General features: G+C 56.6%; 1 protein-coding gene across 3 annotated transcripts in view; it reads right to left on the reverse strand.

The window, feature by feature from the left end:
* The window catches only part of MOCS1 (molybdenum cofactor synthesis 1), a 29,123-nt gene extending 13,035 nt beyond the window's left edge, over positions 1 to 16,088 (reverse strand). For 2 of the 3 annotated variants that reach the window (XM_029047342.2, XM_029047341.2), the window contains exons 1-3: positions 15,966 to 16,088; positions 644 to 776; positions 218 to 385 (exon numbers count right to left, since the gene is read on the reverse strand). In XM_029047342.2, the coding sequence (XP_028903175.1) occupies positions 218 to 385; positions 644 to 776; positions 15,966 to 16,073 (409 nt within the window). In that variant the 5' untranslated portion in view covers positions 16,074 to 16,088. The remainder of the gene's footprint in view (positions 1 to 217; positions 386 to 643; positions 777 to 15,965) is intronic. The other variant, XM_029047343.2, reaches the window with a different exon arrangement.
* Positions 16,089 to 16,649: the final 561 nt, after the last annotated feature.

The following is a 16,649-nucleotide window of genomic DNA, read 5'->3' on the forward strand; positions in this document are numbered from 1 at the left end:
TCCCAAGCGCTTGATCCAGTGCTCCGAACACAGTGAGCGCTCAATAAATACGACCGACTGACTAGGCTTGTCCCTCCCTCGGTCCGAAAGCCCCAGTTCTCGGGCTTGAGTTGAGAGGACGGAGCCCAGAGGGGGGCAGGGACGGGACCCCCACAGGATCCGCCCCCCGAGGCCCTCCGTCCCTAGGAGCCCGGCGTCCGCCGGCCTGGGGACTCACCCACAATGTCCACCACATCGGGCCGGATCAGGGGCTCGCCTCCAGTCAGCCGGATCTTGTCCACCCCTTCCTGGACAAAGAGCCGGGCCAGGCGCAGGATCTCCGGCGTGGTCAGCAGGTCCGCCTTGGGGGTCAGAGGGACGCCCTCCTCGGGCATGCAGTACTGACCTGGGGGGCGTGGGGAGAGTGGGGAGGGGGGTGAGGGGCAGTACGGGACCTCTTCGACCCTGCCCCCGCCCAGACCCGCCAGGTTACGGGGATCGGGATTGGCGGGGATCGTGTCCGTTATACTGTACGCTCCCGGGCGCTTAGCGCAGTGCGCTGCACACGGTAAGCGCCCGAGAATGAGAAGCGGCATGGCACAGTGGACAGAGCACCGGCCTGCGTCCGGCCCGTCTCCCCGGCCGGGCCCGGGGACCGACTTACATCTGAGGTTGCACTTCTCCGTCAGCGAGATGCGAAGGTAGGTGTGCTGGCGGCCAAAGCTGTCCGTCAGGAACGGGGAGGAGGGGGCGGCGGTCTCTTTCGGGAAGCCCGGCTGGCTCGCTGGGGACCGCTCCTGCGGAGGAGAGGGAAAGAAAAGAAAGACAGGACGAGGGGGGCTTCGCGGAGGACGGGCTGCTTCCGGCTCCTCTCCCCTAAATGCCGGCGGGTTTGACCGCCGTGGACCAAGGCCAGGGCGTTCTCTGTCTTGGGGTCAGTCTTCTTTCTCCACATGGGAAACAGCCTGGCTTAGGGATTGAGCACGGGCCTGGGAGTCAGAAGGAGCTGGGTTCTCATCCCAGCTCTCCCACTTGTCTGCTGCGTGACCTCGGGCAAGTCAGCTCACTTCTCTGGGCCTCGGTTACCTCATCTGCAAAACGGGGATCGAAACTGGGAGCCCCATGGTGACGGGGACTACGTCCCCCCCGATTTGCTCGTATCCACCCCGGCGCTTAGCACAGTGCCTGGCCCGGAGCGGGCGCTTCGGAAATACCATAATTATTATTTTTATTATACCATTGATTGAGTACTACTTGTAGTCCCGCTACTGTAACTGGTATTAAAGCACTCACTACAGCCTACGGACCGGGGAGGGTACAAGGATATCAGATGGGATCCCTGTCCTAAACAGAATCTCTCAGATGTTCTATTTTATCCAGATTTTACAGATGGGGAAACCGCGGCCCAGAGTGGTTAAGTGACTTGTTCAAGGTCACGCAGCAGGCTAATGACAGAACGGAGACAAAAACCCGAGTCTCCAGACCGTTTTTGAGGCCTTTTCTTCTTTCCTTCTTTCTCTTTCGCTCTCCCTCTCTTCTCAGAATCTCTCTCTCTCGCCTCAGAAGGGCAGGGGTCGGGGGAGGGAGTGTCGGTAGAGTTAGGCGGTGGGCACTGTGAGCAAAGGTTATGGGTTGGCCTGGGATTGCTCAGGAGAGTAAGCGCTCAATAAATACCACCGACCGATTGCGTGGAGGATGCAGACTGGGGCTCACAATCCAAGGGAAAGGGAGAACACGTAACGAGTCCCCAGTAAACCGAGGCACCGAGAAGTCACGCGACTTGCTCAAGGCCACGGAGAGGGAGGGTGGCACGGCTGGAATCAGAACCCCGGTCCCCCGACTCCTCATCCGGTGCTCTAACCACTAGGCGACAGTGCCCTGGGGGATACCCCGATGGCCTCCATCTCCACCGGACACGGACTGGAGGGAACGGGCTCAAACTGCAGCCCGAGGGATTTACGTCAGGCAAGAGAAAGAACTTCCAGGTAGTGTGAGGCGCGAGGCTGGTGAACTGGTGACAGAGAACGGAAGGAATAGGAGCGATCGCCTCCGAGTCAGCTAGGGGAGAGGCAGGGGGCTGGTCATGACGACTTCAGACAGTCCCAGGCTCCACCACCTTAAAAATGAGCAGCGAGATGGGCAAAGAGCCTTCTTCCAGGGCGCCCAGGCCCGAGGCAACTGGGATAGATCCAAGGGAATTAGGTTGGACGCGGTCCCTGTCCCGCATGGGGCTTCCACTCTAAGTAGGAGGGAGAAAACCATTACCCTATTTATTTTGTCATTACCCTATTCATTTTGTCATTACCCTATTCATTTTGTCATTACCCTATTTATTTTGTTAATGAAATGTACATCGCCTTGATTCTATTTATTTGCTATCGTTTTAATGAGATGTTCATCCCCTCGATTCTATCTATTGCTATCGTTCTCGTCTGTCCGTCTCCCCCGATTAGACCGTAAGCCCGTCAAAGGGCAGGGACTGTCTCTATCGGTTACCTATTTGTCCATTCCAAGCGCTCAGTACAGTGCTCTGCACATAGTAAGCGCTCAATAAATACTATTGAATGAATGAATGGAAGAAAGAAAAGAGTGTCGCCCTCGAGCTCACTGTGGGCAGAGAATGTGTCTGTTTATGGTTAAACTGTACTCTCCCAAGCGCTTAGTACAGTCCTCGGCACACGGTAAGCACTCGATAAATAAAACTGAATGAATAGCCATCTTGCCTATTGGAGGAGAGGGCCAGGCGCTTCTCATAATAGGGTGCTAATGACTTTATAATTTTCTCCAGGGTGAAAGTAGGACTCTCTCTAGCCGGTGAGTATGAAGCTGATAAGCCCACACCTGTCCAGGAAGTTGATAATCCCGCGCCCAGGACCTGGGAGATAGGAGAGAGAGCGGCAGTTGAAAGGAATAATTTTTGCTGAAGAGCCAGAAAAACAAAGGACTCTGGCTCTGGTCTGTGACCGAACTATCCAAGTCCCGGCAAGGGACTTGTCCGACCCTCCGATCTTCCTCTTTCGTTAGAGGAGGAGGCCATTTTAGGAAGGGTCAGCTTAGTACAGTGTCCTGCGCTTAGTGGATACTCAATAAAAACTTAGTCAATCAATCATTACCCAATGTAAACGCTCAATAGATGCCACTGATTGAAAGCAGCACGGGCTAGTGGATAGAGCACGGGTCTGGGAGTCAGAAAGGCCGGGGTTCTAATCCTGGCTCCACCACTTGGCTGCTTCTTGGGGCCTCAGTAACCTCATCTGGAAAACGGGGATTAAAACTGAGGCCCAAGTGGGACATGGACTGTGTCCAACCTGATTATCTTATAGCTACCCTAGGCCTTAGTACAGTGCCTGGAGCATAGTAAGCACTTAAATATTATAAAAAAATACTCTCCAATCCCTCATTTGTTCTATAATTTCTCATTTTCTCTCACTTCCAGGGTATCGCCACATGGCTGTCCTGCCAGCTCAAAACGCCACCCCCATCTTCCCTCCCTCATCTACTCTCAGGTCCTTTATGACCCTCGGTTTCCTCATCTGTAAGACGGGAATAAGATGTGTGCCCTCCCTCCTTGCCTTTCTCCCCATCTTCCCTGATTCAGAGGCTCACCGCCAGGGTGCCATCTTCGACCGCTTACTACTTTCTTCTACCTCCCACCTTCAATCCGTTGCTATATCCCGCCATGTTCCGTGTGGGCAGGGAACACGTCTACCAATTCCGTTATATTGGACTCGCCCAAGTGCTCAGTACAATGCTCTCCACATAGCTCCGCCACCCGCCTGCTGCGTGACCTGGGGAAAGTCACTTAAGTTCTCTGTGCCTCCGTTCCCTTATCTGTAAAACGGGGAATAAAACTGTGAGCCTTATGTGGGACAGGGACTATGTCCAACCTGATTATCTTGGATCTACCCCAGTTCTTAGAAGAGTTCCTGGCACATTGTCAATATTATTATCAGTAGTAGTAAGCGCTCGGTACGATTTTTTTTCTCCACAACAACCGTCTCTTTCTTCCTACCCAAAATGGCCACGCGCCCTGGTTCTCAGCTCTTGCCCGGAGGTCCACGTCAGCCTCGACACCGGTCTCCCCTCCCTCAAGAGGTCTCCCCTCTTCAGTCGAAAGTACACTCGCCACCCACACTGCCTTTCTGAAACGTGGTCGAGCACCCAGCTGCACGCTTCGCAAATCTCTCGCCCGACGACTCTCCTCCTCCCACGACTGTTCTCTTCACCCACCGCTCTCTCTGACCTGCGCTTCTGCCTCTCCCCAGACTCAGCTGCACGCTGTGCCCGCTTCTCCAGCAACTGACGCTCTTGCTCACCTCTTTCCCCCTGGAACTCCACCCCACTTCAGATCAAGTTCTCCGGTCAGTCGGTCAATTGTATTTTTTGAGCGCTTACTGTGCACACTGCACTGTACGAAGCACTTGGGAGGCTACATTAAAACAAAAAACAGACCCGTTCCCTGCCCACAACGAGCCGTCAGTGTAGAGGCCCCAAGGCCCTCCTGAAATCCGACCTATTCCAGCAAGCGTTTCTCATTTCAAATCAAAGAAATTTTGACATTTGCTCAGCGCTTCCTATGTGCCACGCGTTGTTCTAAACGCTGTGGTAGATACGAGATAATCGGCTCGGACGTAGTCCGTCCCCGACAAGAGACTCAGAGTAAGGAGGAGGGAGATCAGGTATTGAGTCCCCATTTTATAGAAGAGGATACTGAGGTCCAGAAAAGGTAAGTGACTTACCCAGGGTCAACCAGCAGGCACGTGGCAGAGCTGGGATTAGAAACCAGTTCCACCAGACCATACTGGTTCTCTCCAGACCACGTCCCCCCGAACGATCTTAGTTTACACCACTATCCTTTGTACTTATCACAGTCTAGATACTTGATTCATCTGTTCACCTATCCATCTTTCCTTATCCTTGCTATTCCTCCTTTTGCTCCCACTAACCATAATCAGTCGTATTTATTGAGCGCTTACTGTGTGCAGAGCACTGTACTAAGCAGTCGATCGTATTGAATGAGTTTACTGTGTGCAGGGCACTGCGCTAAGAGCCTGAGAGAATACAACACAACGATAAACAGACACATTCCCCGTCCACAACGAGTTTACACTCTAGAAGGGACGAAAGGCACGGATATAAACAAATTACAGATGCGTACGTAAGTGCTGTGGGGCTGGGAGTGGAGGATGAAGAAAGGAGCAAGTCAGGGCGACGCAAAAGGGAGAAGAGGAAAGGAGGCTTAGTCAGGGAAGGCCTCTGGGAGGAGATGGGCCTTCGATAAGGCTTTGAAGGCAGGCAGAGTCATTGTCGGATAGGAGGAAGGAGGGCGTTACGGGCCAGAGGCGAGATACGGGCGAGAGTATGATATAAAAGATGTGGTGGACTCATTCTTTGCCCACAAGGAGCTTACAGTCCAGAGGGGATACAACATAGTTGGTACAGTGCTCTGACAATGCTGGTACTCCATCTATAGTATTGCTGACTGGCCACTATAGCGCCTGCCCCCAAGGCTCAACATCTAAAACTGGGAGGACGGGCCCCTCAGGAAAAATGGGGAAGCGGGATTTCAAAATAACAGGCTAAAACTGAAAACAAGGAGAGAGCCCGTTGCCGGTGCGGGCGGGCCTCCTCGCCATCCAGGCCGCTCTTCCACAGAGCCGGTCCCGGGCTCCACGGCTGATGTGGACCTAGCTTGCGGTCCACTGTGACTCCCGTCTTTTCTCTGCTGGGCCCGCCTGCGGTCTGCCCTGACCCAGCTCGCCTCCGTGCCCCCGTCTTTCCGCTCCCCGAGGGCTGCATTCTTTCCCGTGGACTTCCCAAGCTTTAATCCGCCCCAGGCGTTCGGTTCGGTCCTGCCACTTCTGGACGTGAGCCGGTCTCGGGGTTCCGGGGGCGGGTCGGGGAGGGTTACGGCTCCAGTCGCCGGCTCTTCCTCCAAAGAAGAGCATTTCCTCCCCTCCGGGAAAATGCCAGGGAAGAGGGGAGGTGATGAACAAGAGCCTGGTACAATTTTGGGTACTGCCGGGTCTCTCCTCTTTAAGCATTTCCCGCCTCGGGGCATCAAGCGCTCTATACGGTGCTCTGCGCAGAGTGAGGGCTCGGCGGTCTAGCGGATGGAGTACGGACCACGGAGTCAGAAGGTCGCTAATCTCAGCTCTGCGTCTTCCGTGCGACCCCGGGCAGGCCGCTTTACCTCTCTCTCTGCCTCAGTTACCTCGTCTGTAGAATGGGGATTGAGACTGTGAGTCCCACATGGGACGGGGACTGTCCAACCCGATTTCCTTGCATCCACCCAGTGTCTAATGCAGCGCCTGGAACACAGTAAGTGCTTAATAGCACGGTTATTATTATTAAATACCACTGACTGAACATTGCCCCTCCACAGACCCAGGAAGCGGGAGGACGGTAGGCTGCCTTTCCCTTCCTTCTTCACCGATGGAGAAACTGAGGCAGCGAAGGGGCCCAGGTCAGAGGGCGAGCCGGCCCCCGGGGGGGAACAGAACATCTAAACTCCGGATCGGAGCCGGGCCGACTTCCCACTCGGAGAACCCAGGTCGGCCTGCAGGAAGCAAATGGGCCCAGAGAGGGTTGTGAAATGGCGAGGACTTTTTGTTTTCTGCCCTCTGTTGGATCTGGGGTGTCCACCTCCCCCGCAGACCACCTCTCCCTCCTGCCTCGGTTCCGCCGTGGGCTCCCGAGGCCCAGGGCCAACCAGCAGCTGCCGCCTTCGGCGGGGGCGGGCGGGGAAGGAGCAGAGGGTGAAATCTGCGGAGCCAAAAAGGAGCAGGTGGCTGCCGGGGCCAAGTCCGGTGAATCAGCAGAAAAGGAGGAGACCGAGGCCACGGCGGGGTGGTGTCGGGGGCGGTCGGAATCCTGCCGAGGAGGAAGAAGAAGTGGGCAGAGGGAGGAGGAAGGAAAAGGAAGGAGAGGAGGGCAGAGGGAGGAGGAAGGAGAGAAGGGAAGAGGAGGGAGGAGGTCCGGGGGGGGGGGTGGAGGGGAGAGAGGACAGGGTCCGAGCGTGTGTTTCGGCGCTGAAGGTTCTGGGGCCTTTATCTGCGTTTACTGGGCCCGACTCCCCCTAGATAATCCCCAAAGCGGCCCCTCCTCGGCTCTCAGCCGAAACCACCCCGGGGCGGGAGGGCGGGCAACGTGCGGCAGCCGACGGGGCACCGGGAAAAGCTGGCAGTCCGGTTCCGTCGGGCGAGGGCGGCTCCGACCCCAGGGCGGTGACGGTGGGCCCCGGCTACTCACGGAGAGGGTCCTGTCCCCTGGGTGGGGACATGGGTTCGGCCGGACTTGCCCAGCTCCTCTCTAGTCCCGGGGGGGGGGGGGGAGGGGCTCAGGTCAAGCGGCTGTGACAAGGCCATTAGATCAGAGGGGGTGGCTGGGGCATGGGAGAAGGCAGTGCGGCCCAGTGGGGAATCACGTGGGAGGCGGGAGACCCAAATTCTAGTCCCGCTTCTGTCAGGGGTCCCTCTTTCTGGGCCTCAGTTTCTTCATCTGTAAAATGGGGTTGGGATACCTTTGCTCTTCCATCCTAAGGATCGTGTCTACCAACTCTACTGCGCTCACCAGAGCACTTAGGTGCAGTGCTCTGCACACAGTAAGTGCTCGAAAAAGCCCACTGAGTGCTCTGTGAGTTCCATGTGGGATAGAGACTGTGTCCAGATGATCTATCTACCCCAGCGCTCAGCACTGCATTGGCACACAGAAAGCCAATTGACGGTCATCTCGATTAAAGGCTTGGCTGAGTGATAATAATAATAATAATAATAATAATAACGTTGGTATTTGTTAAGCGCTTACTATGTGCCGAGCACCGTTCTAAGCGCTGGGGTAGACACAGGGGAATCGGGTTGTCCCACGTGGGGCTCACAGAGTGCTGGGCTGGAGGTGGCCACCTCCCTGGAGCTACGCCACAGCTTCCGGTCTCAGCCGTAAGCTCCTTGTGGGCAGGGAACATGTCTAACAACTCTGTTATATTGTACTCTCCCAAGCGCTTTGTTTTAAAAAAATGATATTTGTTAAGCACTTACCACGTGCCTGGCCCTAAGTGCCGGGGTAGACACAAGATCATCAGGTTGGACCCAGGCCCTGTCCCACGTGGGACTCACACTCTTAAGCGCTTAGTCCAGTGCTCGGTAAATACGACTGATTGATCCCCCCCCCAACCCGGTGCAGCACCCCGGGACCAGCTGGAGTCGGGAGGCCTTCGAACTCCATCTCTCCCAGTCCTCCCGGAAGGGACCTGCCAGGAAGGAAAGACGCGGGGGGCAGGAGGTGGGCAGAGAATATGTCTGTTTATTGTTGTATCGTACTCTCCCAAGAGCTTAGTACAGTGCTCTGCACACACTAAGCGCTCAATAAATACGACTGACCGGTGGCACGGCCTTGAGGCCCGCTCGGGGTCCATCCCTACAGCTCTCAGTCACCGGGGTTCCACCAGACTGTAAGCTCCTTGAGAGCGGGAATCAGGGCTACAAACTCAAAGCCCTCTCTCCAGCGCTTCGTTTTTTTTTAATTTGCTTTGTTTTTCTGGTATTTTTTCATTCGTTCATTCAGTTGTATTTATTGAGCGCTCACCGTGTGCACAGCACTGTACTAAGCACTTGGAAAATACAATTCGGCAACAGAGAGAGACAATCCCTGCCCGCGACGGGCTCACAGTCTAGAAGGGGGGAGACAGACATCAAAACACATCATGAATATAAAAACACAGAATTATAAATACGGACATATATACACGAGTGCCGGGGGAGGCGGGTAGAGCCAAGGGAGCGGAGTCGGGGCGATGGGGAGGGGAGGGGGAGCAGAGGAAAAGGGGGGCTTAGTCCGGGAAGGCCTCCCGGAGGAGGTGAGCCTTCAGTAGGGCTTTGAAGTGGGGGAAGAGGGATTGTCTGGCGGAGGGAGGCTGTTCCAGGCCAGAGGTAGGACGTGGGCCAGGGGTCGATGGCGGGACAGGCGAGAACGAGGCACAGTGAGGTTGACTCCAGAGGAGCGGAGTGTGCGGGCTGGGCTGGAGAAGGAGAAGCGAGGGGAGGTAAGAAGCTCTTATTTTTAAGAGCTTACTATGTGCTAGGCACTGTTCTAAATGCCGGACCAGATATAAGCTAATCAGGTTGGACACAGCCCCCGTCCCAATGAATCCCCATTTTCCAGATGAGGTACCTGAGGCCCAAAGAAGCAAAGTGACTTGCCTCGGATCACGAAACAGGCAAGTGCCGGAGTTGGGAGCCCTTCTGACTCCCAGGCCCGTGCTCCATCCACTAGGCCGTGCTGCTTAGTCTGGTGCTCCGCACACAGTGACCGCTCAATAGACAGCACCGGTTGACCGACTGGCTGAGAACTATTAAGAATAATAATAACTGCGGTATTCGTTTGGCGCTTGCTATGAGCCAGGCACTCTACTGAACGCTGGGGTAAATACAAGTGAATCAGGTGAGACGCAGTCCCTTGTCCCACTTGGGGCTCGCAGTCTCAATCCCCATTTTACAGATGAGGTAACTGAGGCCCAGCGCAGTGAAGGTCACACAGCGGACAAGTGGTGGGAATCAGAACCCAGGTCCTCTGCCTCCCAGGCCCATGCTCTAGCCCCTTTTCCATGTTGCTTCCCACGCTGCTGCTGCTGCTGCCGCTAGCGTCCTCCTCTCCTCACCTTCCACGTTCCTCCCTAAACCTCATCCGGCAAAAGCTCCTCCGAACCCAGCTCTGGCCCGGCAACCTCTCACCCTCCCGCTCGGTACAGTGCCTGGCACACAGTAAGCGCTTAACAAGTACCATTTCGAAAACAAATAAATCCAATTCCAGAGAGCGGCAGACCAGCTTTGGCCCGCGGGGTCGTTCTCCCTCTCGGAGGATTTCTCCGACGGCCTTCCCGCCCCCACCCCGGCCTCCCACACCGCCCCCCCGGAAATTCCGCCCAGCTGGGCTTGCCAGGGCCGAGCAAGGCCGGGGGAGGGAAGGGGGATCGGGAGGAGACGTGGGGTGCAGTTCTGAGCCGCGCGGGCAGAGTCCGGACCACAGGATGGACCCAAGGAAACAGCTGCCTCCCGGGAGGGGAACCGTCCCGAGTCGGGGGGGCCGGGGAGGGTAGAGGAGGACACAGCTGGGCCGGAAGGTGGGAGTCGGACACGGGATCGAGGAAGCGCCGATCTTGCAAGAGTGCAAGTGAAAAGACGACGAAGCCCCCGGTTGCAAACTGTGGATGCAGGAGGCCTACAGCGGGCAACAGATGGGGCGGGATCAGGTCTTCCAACCCGACGGTACCGGCTCAAGCGCTCAGTACAGTGCTCGGCACACGGTAGAGTCCAGTGGACACAACACGGACCCGGAATCAGACCTCGGTTCTAATCCTGACTCCGCCGCGGGGCTGTGCGATCTTGGACAAATCCCTTTCCTTCTCTGAGCCTCAGTTACCTCATCTGTAAAATGGAGATTTAGACCGTGAGCCCTATGTGGGTCAGGTGTGAGTCCAACCTGGTATTCGGTATCTAATAATAATAACGTTGGTATCTGTTAAGCGCCTACTACGTGCAGAGCACTGTTCTAAGCGCTGGGGGAGATACAGGGGAATCAGGTCGTCCCACGCGAGGTTCACAGTCTTCATCCCCATTTTACAGATGAGGGAACTGAAGCACAGAGAAGTGAAGTGACTTGCCCGCAGTCACCCAGCTGACAAGTGGCAGAGCCGGGCGTCGAACCCATGACCTCTGACTCCCAAGCCCGCGCTCTTTCCACTGAGCCACGCTGCCATCCCAGTGCTTAGTACAGCGTCTGGCACACAGCAGGGGCTTAACAAATACCACAATTATTATTATCGCTCTTGTTATTATTAGGGCACAGAAGAGAGATGCCCCCCCTTTCTTTCCTCCCCATCCCCTTCTGGAGAGGAGATACGACAACCGCTTGACAACCAGAAAGTTCTTCCTCTTGTCTAGCTGAATCTCTACTGCTTCTATTTCAGTCGTCCGTGGACGCGGAGAACTTCGCACAATTACTCAGCATCCATCAGTCTTCCCTTCTCCAGGCTAGATCCCCCCGATCCCTTTCTCTCTAGCTCAACGGAAGAGCCCACCCGAAGACTCCAGGAGGTGCTCCTGCTACCAATAACTGTGGCTCCTGTTAAGCTCTCACTATGTGCCGAGCGCTGTACGAAGCCCTGGGGCGGATGCAAGCGGAGTTGGATACAGTCCCCGTCCCACGTGGGGTTCCCAGTCTCAATCCCCATTTTACAGATGAGGGAAATGAGGACCAGAGAAGTGAACTGACTTGCCCCAGCAGGCATGTGGCAGAGCTGGGATTAGAACTCGAGACCCTGGGGTCATCACTCCCAGCTTTGACCACCATCCCCACCATCAAGTGGTCTCTCCCGGAACATCCTGGGAGAGACTCCTCCTTCCGGGGGTGTCAGCTCCCCTCTCCGCACCCCTATTGGGGTAAGCAGCGTGGCTCAGTGAAAAGAGCGTGGGCTTCGGAATCAGAGGTCATGGGTTCGACTCCCGGCTCTGCCACTTGTCAGCTGTGTGACTGTGGGCGAGTCACTTCACTGCTCTGGGCCTCAGTGACCTCATCTGGAAAATGGGGATTATCCGTGAGCCTCACGTGGGACAAACTGATTACCTCGTATCTGCCCCAGCGCTCAGAACAGTGCTCCGCACATAGTAAGCGCTTAACGAATACCAACATTATTCCCGGGCAGGAAAGCACCCACACGTCTCTCCTTTCGCCGCCCTGCCCCGCTAGGAAGCTCTAAACCCTGACCGCTGGCCAGGGGGTCCCGAGAGCTACCCCCGACAGGGGAGAAACCAACGGTGGCAAACATTCATTCAATCAGATTTAGTGAGTGCTTACTGTGTGCAGAGCACTGTAGTGACAATAACAGTGATATTTGTTGAGCGCTTACTAGGAGCCAGGCCATGCACTAATCGCTGGGGTGGACACGAGCAAATCGAGTTGGACACAGTCGCTGTCCTGTGTGGGGTTCACAGTCCTGATCCCCATTTTACACATGAGGTATCTGAGGCGCAGGGAAGTGACCGGCTCAAGGTCACACAGCAGACAATGGCAGAGATTAGAACCCATGACTTTCTGACTCCCAAGCCCAGGCTCCATCCGTTACGCCGCGAGCGCTTGGGAGAGTACAATATTCGCCGCGAGCGCTTGGGAGAGTACAATATAACAAAACAGAGGACTCCGGCCTCTGGGGGTGGGCTGAAACCAGGGTGAAGGTCCACAGAATAACAACTCTGATATCTTTTGCGCGCCTAAGCAGCGTGGCTCAGTGGAAAGAGCCCGGGCTTGGAAGTCAGAGGGCATGGGTTCGATTCCCCGGCTCTGCCACCTGTCAGCTGTGGGACTGGGGGCGAGTCACTTCTCTGCGCCTCAGTTACCTCATCTGTAAAATGGGGATTAAGACCGTGAGCCTCACGTGGGACGACCTGATGACCCTGCGTCTACCCCAGCGCTTAGAACAGTGCTCTGCACATAGTAAGCGCTTTACAAATACCAACATTATCATTATCAAGCACTGTACAAAGTGCTGGGGCAGATACAAGGCAATCAGGCTCTACACGGTTACTCGCAGACTAAGTAGGAGGGAGAACAAGTATTGAATCCCGGGAAGCAGGGAGGAGCTCACCTCCTCCAGGAGGCCTTCCCAGACTGAGCCCCCCTTTCCCTCTGCTCCTCCTCCCCCTCCATTCCCCCTTCCCCCACGCCCTGCTCTTTCCCCTTCCCCTCAGCCCTGTGCATATTTGCATAGATTATTTATTACTCTATTTATTTTGTTAATGATGTGTATATAGCTATGATTCTATTCATCTTCACGATGTCTGCACCAGACTACTTGTTCTGTTCTGTTCTGCTCTGCTGTCCGTCTCCCCCGTTTAGACCGTGAGCCCGTCGTCGGGCAGGGATTGGCTCTGTCTGGTGCCGAACTGTCCATTCCAAGCGCTTAGGACAGTGCTCTGCGCACAGTCAGTGCTCAATAAATACTACCGAGTGAATAATGGAAAAAGCACAGGCCTAGGAGTCAAGGGACCTGAATTCTAATCCCGGCCCTGTCGGTTGCTTGTTTGTGACCCTGGGCAAGTCGCTTAATTTCTCTGACCCTCAGTAAAATGGGGATTAAATCCTCCTACTTAGACCGTGAGCCCCAAGTGAGACAGGGACTGTATCCAACCTGATTAATTTATATCTACCCCTGCGCTTGACACACAAAAAGCGCTTAACAAATACCATCATGATATGGAGAAGCAAGCGTGGCTTAACGGATCGAACCCGGGGCTGAGCATCCGAGGGACCTGGGTTCTAATCCCGGCGCCACCACATGTCTGCCGGGTGACCTTGGGCAAATCGTTTAACTTCTCCCCGATTCGGTTACTTCATCTGTAAAAATTGTGGATTAAGAGTGTGAACCCCTTGTGGGACAGGGACTGGGTCCAACCTGATGAACCTGTATCAACCCCAGTACTTAGGACAGTGCTTGGCCCAAAATAAGTGCTCAACAAGTACCATTATTATTACCATCATAATCACCATGATAATGGTTGGTCCCAGAAACGCCTAGAGCAGCAACCCGGGGCCTTGAGCAGGCGTGGGGCTCGGGGCAAGGCCGGGCATACAGGGCAACTGGGGTGGTCTCTTCTCCGTGCCAAAATCTACCTTGGCCTTTGCCCCAGCACTTCATCTTTGCCCTCCTGGCACTATTGAGGAACTCTGGCTGGAGGCCGGGAACGGGTACGTGCTCGGAAGGGGTGTGGAGGGAAGCCAGTGGGTAAGGACCGTGCAAAGGCTGTGCAATGATTGCCCCTCTCCTTCTGGGCAGAGTCCTCCCCTCCAGAAAGCTAACAAGAGTAGAGAGCTGAGGGGGGCTGAGGCAGGGGCTGGGGCAGAAGCAGAGGGCAGAGGTTAGGGGTAGGATCCTGAGCGCAGAAATGGAGGGCAGAGGTTAGGGGTAGGGGCCTGGGGCTGGAGCTGGGGGCCAAAGTTAGGGGCCTGGGGCAAGAGCAGAGGGCAAAGGGTGAGGGCGGGGGGCAGGAGTCAGCAGGGGCTTAGGGTAGAAACAGTGGGCAGAGGGCAGGGGCAGCAGGGGCCTGGGTTAGAAGCAGAAGGCAGAGGGAGGGGGCAGAAGTCAGGGATAGGGGTCTGGGCGCAGAAGTTAGAGATAGAGGGCAGAGGATGGGGGCGGAAGTTAGGGGTAGGATCCTGGGGGTAGAATCGGAGGTCAGAGGGCGGGGCAGAAGTTAAGGGCAGGGGCTCAGTCACAAAACTTAGAGAGGGAAGGGGCAGAAGTAGGGGTAGAGGGAGGGGACAGAAGTTAGGGGTAGAGGGCAGAGGCAAAAGTTAGGGCAGAGGGAGGGGGCAGAAGTTAGAGGCAGCGACCCGGGTACAGAAGTTAGAGACCGTGGGCAGAGGAAGGGGTCGGAAGGAGGTAGGGACAGAGGGAAGAGGGAGGGGGGAGAAGTTAGGGATAGAGGGTGGGGTGGGGGAAGAAGTTAGGGTAGGGGGCCTGGAGCAGAAGTTAGAAACCCAGAGCCGAAGGCGGGGAGAGAAGTTAGGATTAGGGGCCTGGGGTAGAAGCAGAGGTCAGAGTGCAGGGACAGAAGGTAGGAGGAGGGGCTCAGGAGCAGAAGTTAAAGACAGAAGGCAGAGGGCTGGGGCAGAAGTTAGGGGTGGAGGGAGAGGGCAGAAGTTACAGATAGAGAGCAGAGGGCAGGGTCATAAGTTAGGGACAGAGAGCGGGGGGGGGGGGGGGTCAGAAGATAGGGACAGAGGGCAGAGGGAGGGGGCAGAGTTAGGGACAGAGGGCATAGGGAGGGGGGAGAAGTTAGAGGCAGGGGGCCTGGGGCAGAAGTTAGGGACAGAGGGCAGAGGGTGGGGAGAGAAGTCAGGGGCAGGGGTCTGGGTGCAGAATTTAGGGATAGAGGGCAGAGGGCGGGGGCAGAAGGTAGGATCAGGGACCTGCGGTAGAAACACAGGTCAGAGGGCAGGGGCGGAAGTTAGAGGCAGGGACCTGGGTGCAGAATTGTAAGATAGAGGACAGCGGGAGAGGGCAGAAGTTAGAGGGAGGGATGTGGGTGCAGAATTTAAAGCTAGAGGGAGGGGGCAGAAGTTAGGATCGGGGGCCTGCGGTAGAAGTAGAGGTCAGAGGCGGTGGGGGGGGGGAGTAGTTAGAGACAAGGGTTTGGGTGCCGAATTTTAAGATAGAGGGCAGGGGGAGGGAGCAGAGGTTAGGATCAGGGGCCTGCGGGAGAAGCAGAGGTCAGAGGTAGAAGTCAGTTAGGGACAGAGGCAGAGGGTGGGGGCAGAAGTTAGAGGCAGGGGCCTGAGTGCAGAATTTAAAGCTAGAGGGCAGAGGGAGGGAGCAGAAATTAGAGGCAGGGGCCTGGGTGCACAATTTAAAGCTAGAGGACAGAGGGAGGGGGCACAGGTTAGAGGCAGGGGCCTGCGCAGTATTTAGAGGTAGAGGGCAGAGGGAGGGAGCAGAAGTTAGAGGCAGGGGCCTGGGTGCACAATTTAAAGCTAGAGGACAGAGGGAGGGAGGAGAAGTTAGAAGCAGGGACCTGGGTGCACAATTTAAAGCTAGAGGCCAGAGGGAGGGGGCAGAAGTTAGAGGCAGGGGGCTAGTGCAGAATTTAAAGCTAGAGGACGGAGGGAGGGAGCAGAAGTTAGAAGCAGGGACCTGGGGGCACAATTTAAAGCTAGAGGACGGAGGGAGGGAGCAGAAGTTAGAAGCAGGGACCTGGGGGCACAATTTAAAGCTAGAGGACGGAGGGAGGGAGCAGAAGTTAGAAGCAGGGACCTGGGGGCACAATTTAAAGCTAGAGGACAGAGGGAGGGAGCAGAAGTTAGAAGCAGGGACCTGGGGGCAGAATTTAGAGCTAGAGGGAGGGGGCAGAAGTTAGGATCAGGGGCCTGGGGTAGAAGCAGAGGTGAGAGGTGGCAGGGGGGCGTCCCTCCCTCCCTCCCTCCCTCCTTCCCCCTACCTTGGCCGAGGCCGGGGCGGGCTGGGCTCCGCGGGCTCGGGTCCTTGGGGCCCCGGAGCTGCAGGTCCGGCGAGCGATTCGCAGCAGGCTGCAGCCCCGGCCCGCCATGGCCCGCCGCCCCCACTGCCCCCGCCCCGCCCGCGCCGCGCCGGGTCACTCGGGGCCGCCCGCCCGGGGGGCGGGGCCTGCGGGGAGGGGGCGGGGCCTGGGGGGGGGCGGGGCCGGGACGCCCCAGCCAATCGGCTGCCAGCGGGCCTCCCCGCGGCACGCTGGGAAATGTAGTCCACTCCCCCCCCCCACCCCGCCGGCCGGCGCCGGGCGGCGGAGGCGGGGCCGCGACGCCCGCTGGGAAATGTAGTCCATCCCTCCCGGCCGCTCCGGCCGGCTCCGCGCCCGGGCCGCGGGCGCCCCCTGGCGGCGCCCCCGCGGGAAAGCGGGCAGACGGGGCCTTCTCATTCATTCAATACCATTTATTGAGCCCGTACGATGTGAATTATAATAATAATAACGTTAGTATTTGTTAAGCGCGATGTGCCGAGCGCTGTTCTAAGCGCTGGGGGAAATAGGGTCATCAGGTTGATGATGATGTTGGTATTTGTTAAGCGCTTACTATGTGCCGAGCACTGTTCTAAACGCTGGGGTAGACACAGGGGAATCAGGTTGTCCCGCATGAGGCCCCCCCGG

The sequence above is a fragment of the Ornithorhynchus anatinus genome, chromosome 19, assembly GCF_004115215.2.
Source record: "Ornithorhynchus anatinus isolate Pmale09 chromosome 19, mOrnAna1.pri.v4, whole genome shotgun sequence".
Classification (NCBI taxonomy): Eukaryota; Metazoa; Chordata; class Mammalia; order Monotremata; family Ornithorhynchidae; genus Ornithorhynchus; species Ornithorhynchus anatinus.